An 18638-nucleotide genomic window follows, 5' to 3' on the forward strand; every position below is an offset into this window, starting at 1 on the left:
CTTCCTCCCTTTTTAAAATCTCCTTTTTCTAGATATAATGTACTGGAATAACAACTGTCAGCATCATTGCCTCCTAATATTCATGAGCAAGAAATGCCACATTAGGAACAAGTACACCCAGATAAACAAGACAGTAAAAAGGCATTTCTTGTCTTGTGTTTTTTTTCTATTTAATATTGTCAGTAGTAGTCCTTCTGGACAGCAGAAGCCAGCTGCACTGGAACTGGAGAACTCCTCCAGAACTACATGAGGTACTGCATGGAGTTTGTGCGCTGCAATTTGGTGGTGCACACAGTGAGATGAGATGCACAAGCTTTCTAGCTCTGCCCGTGCACCTTCAGTGTGGCAGCATCTTCTACAGAAACAGTATAGGAAGGGTTTGGCTGGAGGGCTACATCTGTGACTATGTCTGTGAACTTTTCCCCGGGTGTGTAAGAAGTTGGAAGGCTGAGGCAGATGTTATAGTCCAGGGACATGTGATACATACTGTGCAATAACCAAATGAGTTGATCTTCATGGTCCCTTCCTGTCCTAAAATCTGTGATCTATTCATTTTGAGGAAAGACAACCCTTGAGGAGAAAGAGACATCTCAAAGTTAAATCCTCATCTTCCATACAAGCAAAGGATAAGGACGAATCTGGAACTTCCTTTTCGGAATATATTGTCTGGCAGTGTAGGTTTTGGAGATCCTTCATAAGGATCTTTTTGCTGGCATTTTGCACTGCACTGGACATCTTCTGCCTAGAATACGGCATGAACGGAAACTGCCAAGCTGTTTCTTCTTTGCTGACATATGTCACAGCTAATAAAAGTTGTAGCCTTGATAGTTTACCAAACATAAGAGTGTGAATGGACAAAATTCTATCGCTCTTTGCTTATCCAGAGCACAGGAGGAGAGGACTTGATCAGGATAATTTCCTGGGCATAGCAAAAACTAAGTCACTTTCCTGGCTGCATGACCAACAGGATTCTTAAAATATTTTACCAGTGGCTGTAAAAATAGCACACGGACTCGATGAACCCAGTATAGTAGCTCCCACAAAACTATCTAGAGTGAGAAAATCATCACACAAAAGTTTACTCTTGTAACTGGTTTTTGGCAGCAGCTCTTACTCACCATTTTCAACATTTGCCAGTCGATGCAGAAGTGGTAACCACACTAGACACTGCGGCGGGGGATCAGACATGAGAGTATCCAAGAAAGTGTTTAATGTGACTTTTTTCTGCTCAAACAAGCAAACAAACATGCACAAAGAATCAGTAATTAGACATGTCAAAACAATTTTATCTTGTGCTCAGAGAAACACTGGGGAACAAGTTTCAGACACTGTTTGCTTGCAGCCCTGGTTTACTAAAACGAACAAGTAATACTAGCAAAGCTTTTCTGGACTATTTTTAGTAGTTACAACGTATACTACTGATGACTAGCAGTCCTTTTCACAAGGCTGGGTTGGAGACACCTAGCTCCCACTCACTTGAAGACTCTCTTCTAAAGTGGTTGCCTGAAGATGCTTTGTGAATAAGACTGGCATTCAAGTCTTTATGTTCTCATGTGTTTTGAGTACCCCACAATGAGTACAAGCACATGTAGGTATCACTACGTAGTACCAATTTTCACATGAAAAGTCACTGCAGAGAAACGACTGAAGGTACTCCAACGAAGAAAGGGAAAGTAAATAATGACAAGGGAGCATAACTTCAAAACAAATATAAGGTAGGGACAGACCATCACAGGCAGTTGTGTTACTGTAATTTGAGCAACTAGGCTTGTCTGTTGAGCAATGGCAACTAGTTATGTTGTGATCTGATTGTGGGATGCTGTGTTTGCAGTCACTCATGGACTGCAACTGTTCCTAAACTCTCCACACCTGTAAGCACTTAAAGATCTATACTCCTTTATCTTTCAAAGAGATTTAAACTCTAAAATATCCCTCTTGATTTTAAAAATGTAATCTAGGGCCTGAAGTTTCTTAGGTGTCTGAAAAAAGCCATCACAAATCTTAGTTAATTTGTTGTCTCAGACCTATAGGTGATACTTTAGCCTATGTCCACCATAAATACTTGCTCTTTCCTATGTAGTATACTGGCTACACAGTGCGTACTAAAGTACGCAGCTACTGGGTGGTCAAGGACAAAGAGTCCTTAAGAAATCAGCAACTGAGTCTTCCTTTAAAATAAAATTAAGATGCAAAAATACTGAGCCCTGTTGAGAATGTGTGCAGATATAATCTACAGAAATACATATTTAAGTAGTATCCCCATATCCAAAGGAATTGCTAAATTGTCATATCTGACTGCATAAGCTACTGCTTTAACTTGCTAAAGAACTGTGGTTATCCCATGAGGAAGCAAGACAGCAGCTACGCAGTGACATGTAACATCTCCGTGTGTTGTGGAATGCTTTTAAGAGCTGAGATTTCCAGATGGAGTGTCTGTGCTGCATTTATATACAATTGCCACCAAATATAAAGAAAATCATTATTTCTCTTCTACACTGAGTGATCAGTGGAAAACATCTCACTCAGTAGCAGTATCAGGGCTGAAATATTGCAAGATATTGGGAAATATATAAACGTATTTGTCCCTAAAAGAAGAGAAAATACTTCAGGCCAGTTGTGAAAATGGTCTTGAATTTTTAATGAACAGAAATAGCCAGAACGTGAGCTTTACATCTCATTGAAATACTACCTTTTCCCACAATACCTTCAGTATGAAAGTCCAAACAAACGGCTGCCACCTGCTTGTTGTATGAATGATCTTCCCACCCATGGAAAGCGGATAGCAACTTCCATAATAGGCTTCCTACACTATAAGCATCAGCTCACAGAAAACGATCTTTCTTTTGGAAATCTGCTGTGGATTTTTGGCAGGGCTTTGCTGACCAATGCTACCAGCAAATTGCAGCAGAACCGAGAATAGGAAGAGAAAAGGCAGAACGAAGTCTAGGAAAAGAAGGGTCCCCCAGTGCCCCATACTGCAGAGCCCAGCAGCCTTCAGCCTTCCCTCCGCTCTTGAAGGCAGGTAAGTCGACAGCAAACACACAACCAGTCCAAACAAGCAAATAGATGGGGAGACAAGAACAGCTCTTCCACAGTGCAGTAGGCTTTGGAATGCAGCTATAATTTAAAACCTGATTTGCACCAAATAAAGCAACTTTGCTTCACTGACAGCTTTATGGCCAAACTTCTCTGGTGGTCACTGATTTTATGGATTAGAGAGAGCAGTGTCCCTTAAAAGGACACCAGAAGAGCAATTTTCATACATTTTAAAAGGCATATTTTCCTCCCGCAGTTTTTTTTTCAGCTCCTGGGGAAGCTGAAACTGAAAGCTGTTTTCTATATATACACTACATGCAGATGGAGTCTAGGTTTGTGGAATAACACTTAGCCAAGTGCTAGGAAAATGAAGTTAGTGTCAGTCCTGTTAGTTTGGGATAAAAAAAGAGAAATAAAAAATATTTTTTACAATAACAACACTTTTTAATACAAATACAGTATAACGTCACATTAATCCTACCTACAGGGGAAAGTGTGGCAAGAAAAGTCCTTTTTCAGCCACAGATTTGTATTCTGAAACATTATGTCACTTGCTGTGGCATTTCTGTTCCATTAATTTGCTGATGAGGAAACACTGTTGTTTCTATTCTGAAGAGCCATTCAACCCAGCAGTGGTTCAAAGACAGAGGAAAAAACACGGTTTGATCAAGTAAACCAGTACAATGGGGAATAACAAAACATTTCTGCAAGAGGAATAATACTTTCAGATGCAAACTGAAACAGATTTGACATCGTGAGCAGAAGCTCATTTCCAGAATTCTGTCTTTCCCTGAAACTGAGGAATCTATATATCAGGGGGCTGAAAGGCTTCTGTTTAGCAAAAGTGGTCCATACTGAGAACAAGAGAGAGTGCCAAACTAATCCCAAGGTATCAACTTTTGATAATGCTAAGGCCGTAGGAGAGAGTGAAAGAACGACCTACGGTGTGACTAAGACTGTGAGTAGCATTTATCATAGTGTCATAGGGATATGTTGTTTTGAGTCTCATTTCATAACTCTGGTTCATCTTTGGTGAAGACGTAATCAGAACTGCATAAAGTGAAATTAAGTGAAATATTAGACTAGATTGACAAGAGCACTGGGCTGCCGACAGATGCAAAACAGCAGCTTTGTAAATCCTGCATCAGTCAGAGACCTAACTCTCATTAGCTTTAAATGGAGATTGTAAACTAAACCACCTAACGCCTGTTTGGAGACTTTGCTTCTTCAAGTACCTTAGTACATCTGGTCCACTCATTTGGGTGCAATGTCAATGAAAGTGCCATTTCTGAGCGCTGCCTAGATAGAAAATGAGGGGTGAATGACATTTTTTCAGGAAAAGAAATTGCTTATTTGATCTTTAATAATATGACGTCCAACACGCAAAGCTTGAATGCCCTGCTGCCGTGCAAGAGCATTCTTTTATTACTTCTAACACAAAACTACCAAAAGTCACTTCACGATGTAAATTCTTCAATATAAGATGAAGTACTGTCTTAAACCTCCCACTGTGAAACAACACTAGTTTCACATACGCAAACATTACCATTTAAAATTATTTGGGACATGATTCAAGAAATTAATTTCAACAACTCCTTTCAGTTGACAGAGTGTCTATTGATTAGTGATGAAACTGAGGGAAAACAAAAATGAGACTCTATTTTGCATGAAAATGACACTATTCCTGCTCCATTCAACTTACTCATTCTTCAGTATTCAGTCAGCAAACAGAAGTATAAAGAGAAGGAGAATACCATTTTATTTCTAACATTTTCCCAGTTTCAGCATCTTCCCTTACTTTGTACTTATGGAATTATACAGTGTAATGTGTAGCAAGAGCCAGAAGAATTCTCTCTTTCTCCACTGGAGAAGCGGACAACCAGCCCCAACCATGGGATTTTTGAAGTGCTAGGTATTAGCTGCACCCAACATACTGTACTCAGTGCTCCTACAGAGTGTGGTGAGTTATGGAAAAATCTCATATTTTGTTCAGGATAAATTCACTGCTTTCCTGATCCTACCTCACTGATATTATCTGTAAGAGACTAGGGATTTTCTAATACCTATTGACTCCCATTTTCAATAAAGGTTTAAGGCAATTTTCTACTCACTCATAAACTCCTCGTGTGCGTACACCATCACTTCGAAAACATGTAGTTTGATTTTTCAGTGGGAGCTGAGCTTTGTATGGAGAAGCTTAAGTCTCATATATGCTTATAGCATCAACAACTAACTGGAGCGGAGGATCACATGTCTTGGGATATTTATATCACTTAAATGTAAGTATCCAACTTAGGTGCTTAAATTAGAAAGTTAGTCTCCTCGTGCTCCCTAATTTAGGAACACCTAAGTTAAGATCCTGCTCTGAATCACGTTTGACTATGCTTCTCTCCTCCGTGGTTCTATGGAGAACCCATAGAAACTAGCTTCCTATTGAAGGCACCTCACCCTCATGGCAGAAATTAGCAAAGTGAACCTCCCCTCCACCCAGCCATGCGTTTCCCGGGCAAATATGCAGATATGTGTAAGAAAGGAAGCAAGTCTTGGCCTGCTCAGAGGGGTGATCGAGATCCTGTGTCTAGGATGCTCACTCTTCATTTACCTGTTGTGAGAAACAGGATTTTGCTGATTGCTCAGTATAACCAAATGAAGGCCCTTCGAAAACAGCCGTAGGCAGCTTGAGAACCTCCCGCAGAAACATGTCGTATCTGCCATAAACCATCACTCCACTGGAGTCGGAAATCATTGAGAAAATATCTGAGGAGGGAAAAGACAAGAAAAGGACACAGCAACTTCAGTGAGAACTACAGATTTGCTCTGAATTCAGTATTATCTGATTTGAACCAGAAGTGCTAAGCAACATGTTCTGCTTACGGAAACCTCTGCTATTACTCCATCTTTAATTAGGCTCCCTCCCAACACAAAAGAATGATTTACATATAAAAAAGTAGCTGATTTTGATATTAAAATACTCCTGCTTTTTTCCATTGTGTGTGGTCATTTATTTGAAGCGAAGTCTAACACATGGCACGAGGCAGTAATTTAATCAGATAAGAAGGATCTAATTTGATAAGATATGCAACAGCAGCTTTTTGCCTACTGTCAGCTTACCACGTCAAATCTAAATCTTGTCAATGAGTTCATTAAGTCAGTTAGTATTGTTTTGGACACACAAAGCACTGAAGGTTTTTCAAATGCATTACTTTACACTCTTCTCCTTTTTTTTCCTTTTTTGTTCATGTATAAAAATATTGCATCTTTATTATTCCAGAGATGCATGTTTCTCTGCCTTTACTTTTCCCCTTGTTTAAAATTATTCTAACCTTAGCAGGAGATCATAGACTAAGGAACATTTATCGTTTTTCAGGCTGTCATGTCAGCTGCTTCATGTCCAGGAAGCTGGAAGGGAAACTCTGACAACAGGACCCTGGGACTACTGACCTGAAAAAACAGCATCGTATTCCAGCCTTCTGCTGGATGGACCCTGCCCTATTCTTAAAGCAGCCTAGGGAACAAACAGTGTTCAGTTTATAATAGTGTTCTATTTATAATTTATAATTTAAGTTCAGTCTGTGTTTGAGTTTCTACATAGGAATAATATATTAAAAAATGGCACCAGATCTGGAAGACTAAATTAGCTCCTCGGATTCTACTTGTCTACTCTAATCAACAACAATTTGTAAAACTCAGTTTTCTTTGGCTGTGGTAGAAGGCTCAGACGACACTGAAGATTGACATTAATCATTTGGTCAAAAAATCTGGAAAATGGTGTTCTGGATCTGAGTTACAGATCATAGCACTAAACAGAAAGTCTTTCATTGCAGCTATCAGTAAACTATGTGTTGGCTATTGGGGAACTGGGAATAAATCCTATGAAATGAGAATCTGTTCTCCAAAATAGATAGAATCAGTATGTGCCCTATGGGAAGAAATATAAATAGTGCACAAATATATTGTACTTCTAAGTGTGAAATGAGAGAGATGTTATTAAAACAAAGTCTGAAGAAATTGCTAAATGATGCTTTATGATGTTGAACATTTGAGGCAATTACCTGTACTCTGAATTCAATCATCCCAGAGAAAAAAATAAAATCCACCAATCAGACACTCAATATATGCAACTTGGCCTCAAAAGTATGAAACCTGGTGTGAAGTTCAGCCGAACATTTAGCGAGATTTACTTGGAGATAAATATAGTGCAAATCCCAAATGCAGCCATGATACTATAACTTAGTCTAATTCCCTCTTTTCCTACCTGTACTGTTATCTCTCCAAGTACAACAATGATTAACAGGTAAAAAATATCACTCAAAAGACTTACATCTTAATTTGTCCATGATCTTTCCTCCACAAAGAGTTGCCAAGGCCATTTTGACAGCAAAAACGGAAATTTTACCGTGTCCTTCCCTGCTCAAAAGTAGAAAGCAGACACATTTCATATGTCCATTTTATAACATGGACCTCTTTCCATTTAAAATGTCTATCATTGACATGACATATTATAAAGCATGCTATATGTGGATTGACATACAAAGAAATAAGACCTTCAAAGTCAAAGCTTGTTTTGTGAGAACACACATCAGTACATAAAAACCTCAGAACAGATTTATTATGTATATGAAGCTCAGTATTAAAACATTCATCTCAGTATACACTAAGGTGATAATTATTACTGTTATTTGTGCTACAGTAGCACTGGAAGACACCTATCACACTCATGGTACCCTAAGTGCACCATGTACCTTCTGTCTGTCTGTTTTGTGTCATTTTTTGGAAGTGGAGTTTCCTGTTAAAATATATACAATTACGTCTTATATAAGATTGTCTAACTGTACTGGCAATAGCAATCTATAAAAATTTAGCTCTTCAGCAATATTTCTGAAATGACTTTGTTGATTGTCATTTATAATTCTAATGAAGAAAATTGTGTCTGATCAGAACGAGAAGATAAACTTATTCTGGAAAGACACAGAGCCTGTGACTGTCTCTCTCTGCTAACCCCAAACCAGACTAATACAGTAACACGTACATATATAGTAGACGTGAACGGTATACCCATATCAGTACATTAAAACATGCTACTTGCTTCACTGCTATGTTCATTAAGTCACTGAGACTTTAGAAGATAGGTCAGTTCCCTAAGCTTAGCTAGTTAATAATCTTTAAAGTTCAGTTGATTGGATTTAGTTCTACATCAGTGTAACCCATGATTCTAAATATTAATTCTAAACATTCTTTGGACTCATTTAAAATTCTACTTTGTGTCAGAAAATCAACTAGAAATACAGACAAAAAGAAATAAATTCACTACTTCAGTATCTAAGAAATAAAACTTTACTATGTTATTTAACGCTGGCTTTCGTTCATGTTTTCTTTTTCATTGCATTGTGTTCTCTTTGACTGCCTTCATAAGATTAAAATCACAGTACAGCAATTTCCAGTCTTCTGTATTTCCATCCTTCCCTGACTGGATTCTAATTTGTGGAAACCAGGACCTAGCACTGCTATGGATGAGAATTTAGTCATTTTGCATTCTTTTTGTGCATGCTACCCTTTAGACCTTTCGGATTTTTTCTGCACTGTTTCATGATTAAGTTTTCGCCTGCCTTTATAAGAGTTGTTCTACTTAAGAAAAATAAATGCTAAGTGGAAGCAATGGTGTTATTAAGAAGCAATGGAAGAATTAGAGAAAAAATTAAGCCCATGTGGAAGTGTTTCAGATTTAGATTATTTTTCCCCGTAGGTTTAGTTACATTTACTAATAGGAATATATTCTCGAATGGCAGATGCACATGAACTCGCCTTCAGCTTTCCACCCCAGAGCCATCGGCTTTTCCCATACTCTAACGGTTATGACAAAGAGGAACAGAAAAAGAAAAGATTTCATTTATCTCTTCAATCTCTCCAGTTGAGTTGATTAGTTTTGACACTGTATTTTGTATCGGTCATTTGTATTCATAAAAGCATCACTAAAGCTGGTATAAATTCAATTTGCCCTCCAAATATATATGTGTATGTGTGCATACTTATACACACATGCATATATAAATATATATGACTGATAAACGGACAGGATAATGGGGCATAAGGCTCACCAATATCATTTGGCTCCAGAAGTGCCCTAAGCTATGTCTAAGCACTACAGATGCCCTTGACTGGCAGCACTGGGGCCTCACAGTGTTTGCTGCGCAAAAGCAAATGCTGAAGCAGAGGCTCACAGCAGCATAAAGATCTGTTGAAGCTGGTGCTCCCTGAAAGACGCTTTAGGCTTCTAATGCAGAGAGATACAAATTTTGCTAGTGGAAACAGGAGAGGGCAGAAAGTATTTTGATTTTATATAGCACCTCTCTCACTGAGGTTACTCTTCAGATCCCTGCAGAAAAGCACCATAAATGATGGCAAAGGCAAACCTTGAAGCTGATATGCACTTAGCAACAACACAGGATGGAGTACTTAGGAAAGAGAATGATGGCCAGGGCTTAAGGTTATCTCCTGCTGCTTGGGGAAAAAAGGGCAAAAAATAATACATGCTTTTAGACACCAGAGCAGAGCAGAAGGTTTCCTCTTCAAATGTGTGGCTCCAGAGACAGACAGCCTCCCCCAGAGCAAGGAAGCCCCATGGACTGTCTGATAAAGTCCACAGAACATACAAGGCTAAGTCCAGCTCCAGGGCCTGAATTTGCCTTTTGGGTCAGCAAGGAGGGCGGTACCAAACGGATGACACTGATATTTGTCAGGATCTCCAGCAACACTCCTACTGAGACAGCCATATGGTGGGGAAAGCTACAAAGAAATAACATCACATCTTCAGAAATAGCAAATGTGTCCCATGAAATGGTCATCAAGAAAATCTGATTTTTCTCGTTAACTAGTGTCCTGGTTTTGGTTAAAACAGAACCAGTTCTCTTTTAGTGAATCTTCCTTACAGCTATGTTCTTAGTAACCGCATTTTTCTGAAGCTGGCTGCACATTTTACAGACAGTGTCCGCTCCAAAGCTGGTAACACTTAATGTTTATAGTTACACTGAGCTAACGGTAGGAAAGCAATGCAGAAAAAGGCCTCTGTTTATAATTTTCACTATAGCAGCCAAGGTCACTGACAGATCTCTTAGGTCCTGCAAGTGAGGAGTCGGAAAGGGCCACACTCACAGGGAGGGGGGGACAGGACAGGTGACCCGATATTGACCAACGCGGTATTCCACGCCACCCACGACATACGCAGCTTAATGCTGGGGGATCACGAGGGTCTCGCTCTCTTCATCCATGGCCGCTTTCTGAAGAGGACCCTGCTCATTGTTCTGCCTGCGATCCTGATCCAGATCCTGACGTGTGCATCCCTGAGTCCAGTCCCTGTCTGCTGCCGAGGCCAGTCCAGGAGTGCCTGGTGCTGCCCGGCAGCTGCTGGCGGGATGCCGGCACCCAGCTCCAGGAAACTCAGTGTAAGTTTTGTACATATTGCATTATTTCTCTTATTATTAATATTATTAGTATTATTAGTGCTATTAGTAAAACTTCTTATATTCAGTTTGTCAGTCTCTCTCCCTTTTCCTCCTTTTCCCTTCGTCTGGTGGGAGGGTGGGGGTTAACAGAGAGCATCTGTCACTCAGTTTATTGATGTCCTGCTATAAATGGTGACCACTAGGCATGAAGTAGTGCTCCCCCAATGCTTTAGGTTATCTTTTCCAAAAATAACAAAATTTCTTTGGTGACTTGTGGGCCTCCTACTGCCCACGTTAATTAGGACAGCCAGTCCTGAAATGTCAGAGGCTGCAACTACAAATTCCCATTTTCACAACCAGGTTTCAGAGAGGAAATTTTATTGAAATTATTAAGCAAAATCCTTTCATTTAGGAAAGCAAAATGCATAACGACCAAATCCCTGAAATGCATTTTTTTTGCTGGATTTCCTTCACAAAAGCTAGCTCGCCTGTACAGCTTTCAATGAGTAGCGAAGGTAGAGAAGGGAGGGAATTAAACAATTTACAGCTCTGAATAGATGGATGAGCAAGAAGTTCTACTTCCAAAACAGATGCTGAAAATCTTCATGTATTGAACTCAGTGTGATTCAAATGAGCATTTGATTAAACAAGGGCATGAATATTGGTTCCTTTCCTTGTAGAAGTCAAGCGCCTCCAGTGAGACTGGGTCTGTTCCATAGCCCAGAGCTCACAGGACAGGACAGGATCTATAGGACAGGTATGTCAAGGGACAGAGAAATATCAGCTACGATCTTGCCAGTTAAGCCTTGCAGTAGGAATAGCTGTACTGCAATACAGAATCAGTGCTGAAGATGATCTAGCACAGAACATTTTGCAGCCTGTTTACAAAGAGCCTTTTTGGGAACAGCTCGATTGAATGAGGCTGACATTCCACCCAGCCGTCTGTGTAGGCTTTGACACCAGCCTGGGAGGAATTTTTCAGAGAGGTTTGAACTTGTCATCTTTCTAGAAAGTACTGTGTGCCAGTGTAGGAAGCATGCTATTATTTCATAAAGCCAGTTAATCACCTTAGACCTTGAAGTACAAGCCATTGCCCAATTATCACATGCAGTTAAAAACACAAATCCGGCATGTTTTTGTCCATGTTCTTTAAAGTCTGACTGCCTCATTCTGCTCACTGGTTTTGGTCTGTTGGCATCCTCTACCACATGATGCTGACTTTCACACACTAATGGCAAATTAATTTGAATGGCATCTCTATTTGTGAATTTTGAATTTCTTGACTTGCAGTTTTAGAAGGCTGCACTTTGGTTTTGGCTTAGCATGAAGCAGCACCACAGTTAGTGCTATGTGAAATCCTACACACTGTAAGTTTTCCCCACTTTTTCCTCCCTTCAGGGTTGAGCAGCAGGGAAATATAATTAACTATAGGCCTAATGAATCCCCAGGGACATGAAAAAATCATCAAAAAATTGGGATGAACGTTCAGCACATGCAGTGGGCAAGCTGGCCCACGTGCCATGGCCTTGTTCAGGCCTTACTTCCTCTTAAGTTTCTAGCTCCTGAGAAGACATCCATATTGCCTAGGGAAATACTCCCTGCCAGAAGGCAGAGAAACCTGCCAGGTTTTCAGCAGGCTATAAAGAAAGGAAGAAGCTCTGTTTAAAGCCTGGAGGACCTTCAGCCAGCACAGTACATGTGGGGCAGTATATATTAACTAGAACTAAATAAATGAGACAGTGGTAGGCTTACTAGATTTTAAATCACAGATTAACTTGTCCCTTGTGGCTGTTTCACATATCTTAAGTTGCAGACTCCATTTCTCCACTCTCTTTTTTTGCATTTCAAACGAGACATGAGAAACGGCACAATCTTTTCTGGACCTGCCCACAGTACAGCAGGGACACCACCATTCTGTGTAGCCACAGATACCAAAAACATCCACAACCACTTAGAACAGCTTTCTAATTTATACCGAAGAGCTATTTGGTCTCAGTCAATTGCTTTGGTCTTAGAAAGCTATTCTGTTCTTTTTAGGGTTTGGGGTTTTTTCTGGTTGTTTTCTGTGTTCATAGAATCAAATGTGGTCATAATAACATTCATTAATAAACATAAAAAATAATTTCTCAGTAGCCATCCAGAAATCTGGATAGCATTTCTGCAGATCAACTGTTTCCTTAAAACACAAGGCTAAGAAACAGAGGAGACAACCCTGGTCCAATATAACAGGATTATTTTAAGAATGACTGTTGTGATTTCAGTATGATTCATGTGCCTAGTTAAACTTCTCTTTTCATAGAAGACTGCAAGCGACTTAGTTTAACTGTCCAATCTCTATAAATGGGGGGAGAGTGAGAAAAAGACTTCATCCCACCTCACAGTTCCCCTCCTGCTCCCCCTATATGCAATGTACTGCCTCTCTGCGAGCACAAGACCACGAGAAAAGACCTTGCTCCTCCTTCTACCAACTTGTAGCCTTCAGCAGAGAAGCACCTTTCTGCTGCACTGCAGGGGAGGAGAGGGAAGGGAGCAACATGGGAAGCAGAGATATCAGCTCTGGTTAGACCCCAGCAGCTCTCACACCATCCCTGTAGCACGTGGAGCCACCTCCCTACATTTCCCAGAAACAGGGAAATCTGTACCACCAGCAGCTGCTAAACCAACACCCAACCCAAAATTTCAATAATCTGAACCATACTAAAGGGTAGGGCACATTTTGAGAATCAGATACTTAACTCGTATGTCTCCATCTGTGTTAGGTGTCCACACTCCCATTACAGTCAAGAGAGATCTAGTTGACACACATCTCCTTGAAGCCTGAACTTCGGTATCTCAGATTGCACCTGAACCTCATCCCAGATGTTTGGTGCATTTAAAACGGGGTGATAGGCAGTTAGTCCCTGTCTCAGATCCCAGAGCTGGGAGCCTCTTCTTGGGGGTCCTTTGGGTGTCTCTGTCCTTCTTAGAAATGCCTCCTGTGCACCCCACTCGGAGGCAGCACGACAGACTGAACGGCTGCTGAGGGAATGGAATGTGGGTCACAGCCCCCTCACCCCTGGGAGGTCCTTATGGGAGCCCAGGAACAGGTCACGACCCACAGCACATGGGATGTTTTCAGGGAAAGCAAAACCTTGCTCCTTTATGCACACTGTTTCCCTATGGGGCAGTAAAACCCCCTCCTCTGCAAGAAGCCTTGACGTCTAGCTGAGATCTCTACCCCTGCTACAGCAAGCTACAAAACAAGCACATCACTGCAGGTCTTGCTTCCACGGTCCTGGGCCTTTCCTTGTGTTTACCAGCTGGGAAGCAATTTCTTTGTGGTGTGTGCCGCTCCACGCATTCAGCCATTTTCGTCGTCCTTTACTGTTCTTGTCACAGCCACGACAGTAGAAATTAAAATGCCCGTTCCTTCTTTTACTGCCCTCGAGGGGACAAAAATATTCCTGGAGTCTATGGTTTCACAACAGATTGGCTTCTTTATTTTTTCCCCTCGGAGGGGCCGGAGGGGAGGTTGGGTGCAGACTCGTCATGTGGAACATCTACTTTTTCTCTCTGTTGCCATGGCAACTGAGCCGCTGGCTGGTCTGGCTCTGAAAGGTGCTCGATGGTACCCAGCACCGAGGCCCTCAAGCGAGAGGACAGGAAAGAGGGAGGGGGAGAGGGGCAGCATCCTTATTTTATATGCGTCATGGCCCATGTTTTCAGCTGGTGAATTTTCAAAATGTAAGCCATAAACAGACAATAGGTCATCTGCATCTGTCAGACTTAACCGCTGGTCTCCAGCAATTCGGTTTTGAGGATTGCAAATATGGCAGTACAGGTTGATGACTATGTATTCAGAAACTGTAATATGTATACACAGTATACTCATTAAGGTAAGTGGCTCGCTCTGTCTTGAACTCATCCTTTTTGTAATATGCATCCCATGCAGTAATGAAAAACATGAATTTCAGCATCACCTCCAGGTCTTTATCCTTTTTCTGTCATGGTCTTAAAATCATGCTGCACTGGGTTGAGCCAGAAAAAAAAATTGCTTACAGCTGCAAGAACTTGCAGGAAAATGAGCTCTTTCAAAATAACGAGCTATTAACCCATGTCACTGCTGCAGAGGCATTGCAGTGGTGTCAGCCACTGGTGTGTCAATAAATAACAAGGCAAATCAGAAGTGGATGTAAATTTGTTTCTGTAGATAATTCTTTGATATAAACTGGAACAAGTCTGAGTGACTGGATGAAAACACAGTTGTGCTGAATTTGGCTTGACAGAAAGGAAAGCAGAGGTCCTTAATTTAGGTTCTCTGCCTAGTTAGCACTATTCACATGCTCATTATTTGGGTCAGAATTTAGCTTGTTCAATTGTTTTCCAAAGATATTTCTGAACACGTAAAATCCTTTCACCAGTTGGGAGAAGAGGGAAGAAAGGCAGACTTACGGATCAAAGGCCGCTAGCAAGAAGTTGAGCAGTAAGCTGATGGATTGCTCCACGTTGATCTGGTGGGTTGTCGGCATCCGTTTGTTGAGCTGGTAGAAGATTGTTGAAATCACAGCTTCCAGGCGAGCCACATTCAGTTCGATGCTGGGGTCCAGGTTGTTCAGCGCGTTTTCCCGCAAGGCTTCGATCACGTTCCAGATGTCCACCAGGTGCACTAGGGGACAGGACAGAAAGAGTCAGTGGGGACCTACACTCCTGAAAGCAACTGAGAAAAAAAGTCACCTCCATCCCACAGGATGGGGAATAACACAATCACATGGGACACACTTCATGAATAATTAAAGGCATTAATGTATTTTCCACCGCTGAGAATTTAACTTGGCAGAAGAAAGAGCAAAAAAAAATTCCAATCTGTTAATAAGGAAACAATATGTTGATATTATTAGTTGCAATGAGCACAACCTCAGCTCGGGAAATCATTCCTCGTTGTATAAAGTATTCAAGTAAAAAACCTATATTTTACAGAAATCACTGGAAGGTAAACATATGCTAATTGTTTTTCTAAACCATGCCTCTATGAAGCCCCATTCAGAAATTACTCTTAGATATTAGTTTGCATAGCAGATGGGATTTTTCGAAGATCCTACAAATACCAAGTGTTTAACACGGACTGACATTTTGAAAATTCTTTTCAGCAATTTGTATGGAAAGCAAAATATTTTACAGAAACAGAATTGTAACTGAGTCAGGGTAGACAAGCTACATTTAAACAAAGAACACGTAATGAAGTGATCCCAAAGTCGTAATTCGTGCCTTCTAAATATATTTGCCAAATGCTTTGTTAAATCTCTCTCTCTTTGATAAAGTCCCAGACTAAGCTGAATTTCACGGGGGCTGTTTCTACCAACAAGGACAGCTTAAAGGACGGTCTCTGCTGACCCTTCATACTGTACCCAAACAGAAATCTTGTTTGCGTAGCACTGTTATTGTGGCAGTATGATCAGCTTGCCACAGACTGGCATTTCCAGAAGCGGTGGACCATGCAAAAAATAAAAAAAGCATACACTCATTCGAAATTTGGATTTAGTTCAAATCTGAACTCAATGAATCATCCCCTTTTTTATCTTAAGTATTACCTACTGTCTTATGAAACTGTCAATAAGAAACAAATAATGAGATTCAGGGTGCAAATTCTCTTTTTTTTTACCAGAGAAACTACTGTACAGTTCTTATTACTTAGCATGGTGACGTCTCCCCATGGTAATCTCCTTTTGACATACCAAGAGCCATCTGTATGTGGAAGGAGATGCTTTGTTTTGTAGATGATAGAGAAATTTAATTCTAATTCTCATAATTACATTTTTACTTGCTTGGTTTGCAGGTGCTGTCTCAGACTGCAATGTGACATGGCGATCTGATGACAGGGAAATGTAAGCTGGTACTAGACAGATAAATGAAATCAGATATACTGTTATTTTACTCTAGAATTTTTCCCTATGATTTGGTTTCTTTTCTTCTACCTCAGGAAAAAAATAATCTCTAATGCCCTGCTACTGCATGTGTGAGCCCAAGGAGGAAGATACACCATACAGGTGTGAGTGGCAACAGCAGCAGCAGTTATGTGACAAGGCACTTTCCCACTTATTCTTGCTGTTTCCTAGCAAACAACTGGGAAAAACCGAAAGATGCAGTTCCATAGTGACCCCTAAATATTTATTTGGCCCTTGTATTAAAAGGAAACTTCTACAGGTGACCTTGTACGCTGGCAGGTTGTCTTCAGAGTGTCATTCTGAATTTAGACAGGTGAGTGGAGCATAAAACCTCTTCGAACTCTTCCTTACTGTCTTCTAGCTGGGGGAAGCTTCCCCATAAAGAATCTGGCATAGGTCTCAGATCCTTTTAATGTAGCCATGCCCATTCCCACTCCACCAGTTTCCACTATCAGGTTGCTACAGAGGTAATCTCGATAAATGGGAGATCAACAATCTCCAGGAAGACGGCCTGTACGTAATAACTGACCCCTTCTGAGCAGCTTCTCCACGTAGCTCAGAGGCCAGACTAGGCAGAGAACAGAAGTCACCAGAAAGCCGGCCATTGTCTGGTGCAGGACAGAAGGGGTAATGGGCACTTCCACTCTGGGTCACCAGTGTAAGGCAGGCAAGAAGACATACAGAGCAGTATGCCAGAAGATGCAGCAACAGGCTGGACCATGCGCATGTATTTTTTGACCTTATTAAGCAGAGAAGGGCAGGCAAAAAGCAGAAGGTTAAGCGTGGTGCTTCGCTCAAGGTCTAGCAGCCGCTGGCCATGAGGGCTGTCTCTGGTAACTCAGACCAAGCAGATGAAGGAGAGGGTGCTCCCACCAGCAGTTTCGCAGGCTGGCTTCTGGGTGTGAGGGTATGTATGCAAACTGTCGCACCTGAACTGTAGCTACACTAAGACAACAACGTGAGAAATTACCAGCCATAACAAATCGCAAAAAGGCAGTAAAGCGTATGTGGATGGCTAATCTTGACTCCAGGTTACACTACCAAGATAGCAACCCCAGGAACAGCAGAAACAGGAGTACCAGCTCAACAGCACTGCTGACCGAGGCAGCAATCGCTAGGGCAGCACGATCACACATACTGAATAAGGATGTAAAATCAGCAACACAGGAGCTAGTGGGAAAAGAATAAACTGGGACAGGCGGTTTATCTGGGAGTGCATTAGCATGGTAGAGGAAAAAACCATGGGAGTGGAAAAGGGGAATTTAAAGGGTAACAAACCACGTCATCAGAGCTGCTTGGGGCACCTCTCAAGCAGCCCCGCACCTGATCAGTGCGGAGGAACAAAGGCAGCAATAAGCCCGTTGCTTTGACCATATGTGTTTACTTCTGCAGTCGCTGGGAACTGCAGTGGTTTCCCTAACACTGACAAAAGGACATTCAGAGAGGATGAACCAGATATCCAGACTCCCTAACAGTAAGAATTTCACACAGCAATTTAATTTTAATTGCTATAGCCTAGTAGTGGAAAACTCTTCAATAAGAGAGCATGCAGGAAAAGAGCTGGCACAAGGAATGAGGCTGAAATGGGGCTTGGTGTCCTTATTCTTCACATGATCCAGTACTGATACCATGTGGCTGTCAGATTTTCATGGCTGGGATTTTTTTTTACCCCACTGATATTATATTTTTCATAACGTAGTCATATCCAGGGTTAGTTTTGATGATGGTCCTGGGAAGGGAAATATCCAAAGGCTAGCAGAGGTGGGACTAATGATATCAGTATACTAACATATCTGAGAGAAAAATATTGGGTTTAGTGTTAACTCTAACCTGAAAGCCTCATAAGCTATCCTGATATTCATTGGTACGCCAGAAAGGTAGGGCACAAGACTAAGAAAATGACTTACTGGAAATTACACAGCAGTAACAGTCCCCCACCCACTACAAAATAATAGTCTCAAGGAACTGCTGTGCATTTGTACTATACATAATTTTACTTGGGCTTTTTTTTTTTTTTCAGAAACACTTTGGTTCCACTTAAAACTGAATAAACAACAATCCTACTGCACCATTTTATTTTGCATTTTCTTCATGAATTTCAAATCTCTCTACAGAGGCTGGACAGTAACACTTCCTGGAGTAGGAAATGGAAGATGGACAAGAGCCAGACTTTTTAACAAGATCTGGTAATTATGAAATTATCTGTTGAAACGTCTGGCTCAAAATCACAAGGAGAGTTTGT

The 18638-nt window shown here is 41.0% G+C and overlaps 1 protein-coding gene across 25 annotated transcripts in view; it reads right to left on the bottom strand.

The window, feature by feature from the left end:
* DTNA (dystrobrevin alpha) overlaps positions 1-18638 on the bottom strand; it is a 235196-nt gene that overhangs the window by 56125 nt on the left and 160433 nt on the right. For all 25 annotated transcript variants that reach the window (XM_075416222.1, XM_075416202.1, XM_075416204.1 and 22 more), the window contains 4 exons: positions 14907-15120; positions 7358-7443; positions 5639-5793; positions 1119-1224 (listed from right to left, as the gene is read on the bottom strand). In XM_075416222.1, the coding sequence (XP_075272337.1) occupies positions 1119-1224; positions 5639-5793; positions 7358-7443; positions 14907-15120 (561 nt within the window). The remainder of the gene's footprint in view (positions 1-1118; positions 1225-5638; positions 5794-7357; positions 7444-14906; positions 15121-18638) is intronic.

Source organism: Opisthocomus hoazin, chromosome 3 (assembly GCF_030867145.1).
Source record: "Opisthocomus hoazin isolate bOpiHoa1 chromosome 3, bOpiHoa1.hap1, whole genome shotgun sequence".
In the NCBI taxonomy this organism is placed as follows: Eukaryota; Metazoa; Chordata; class Aves; order Opisthocomiformes; family Opisthocomidae; genus Opisthocomus; species Opisthocomus hoazin.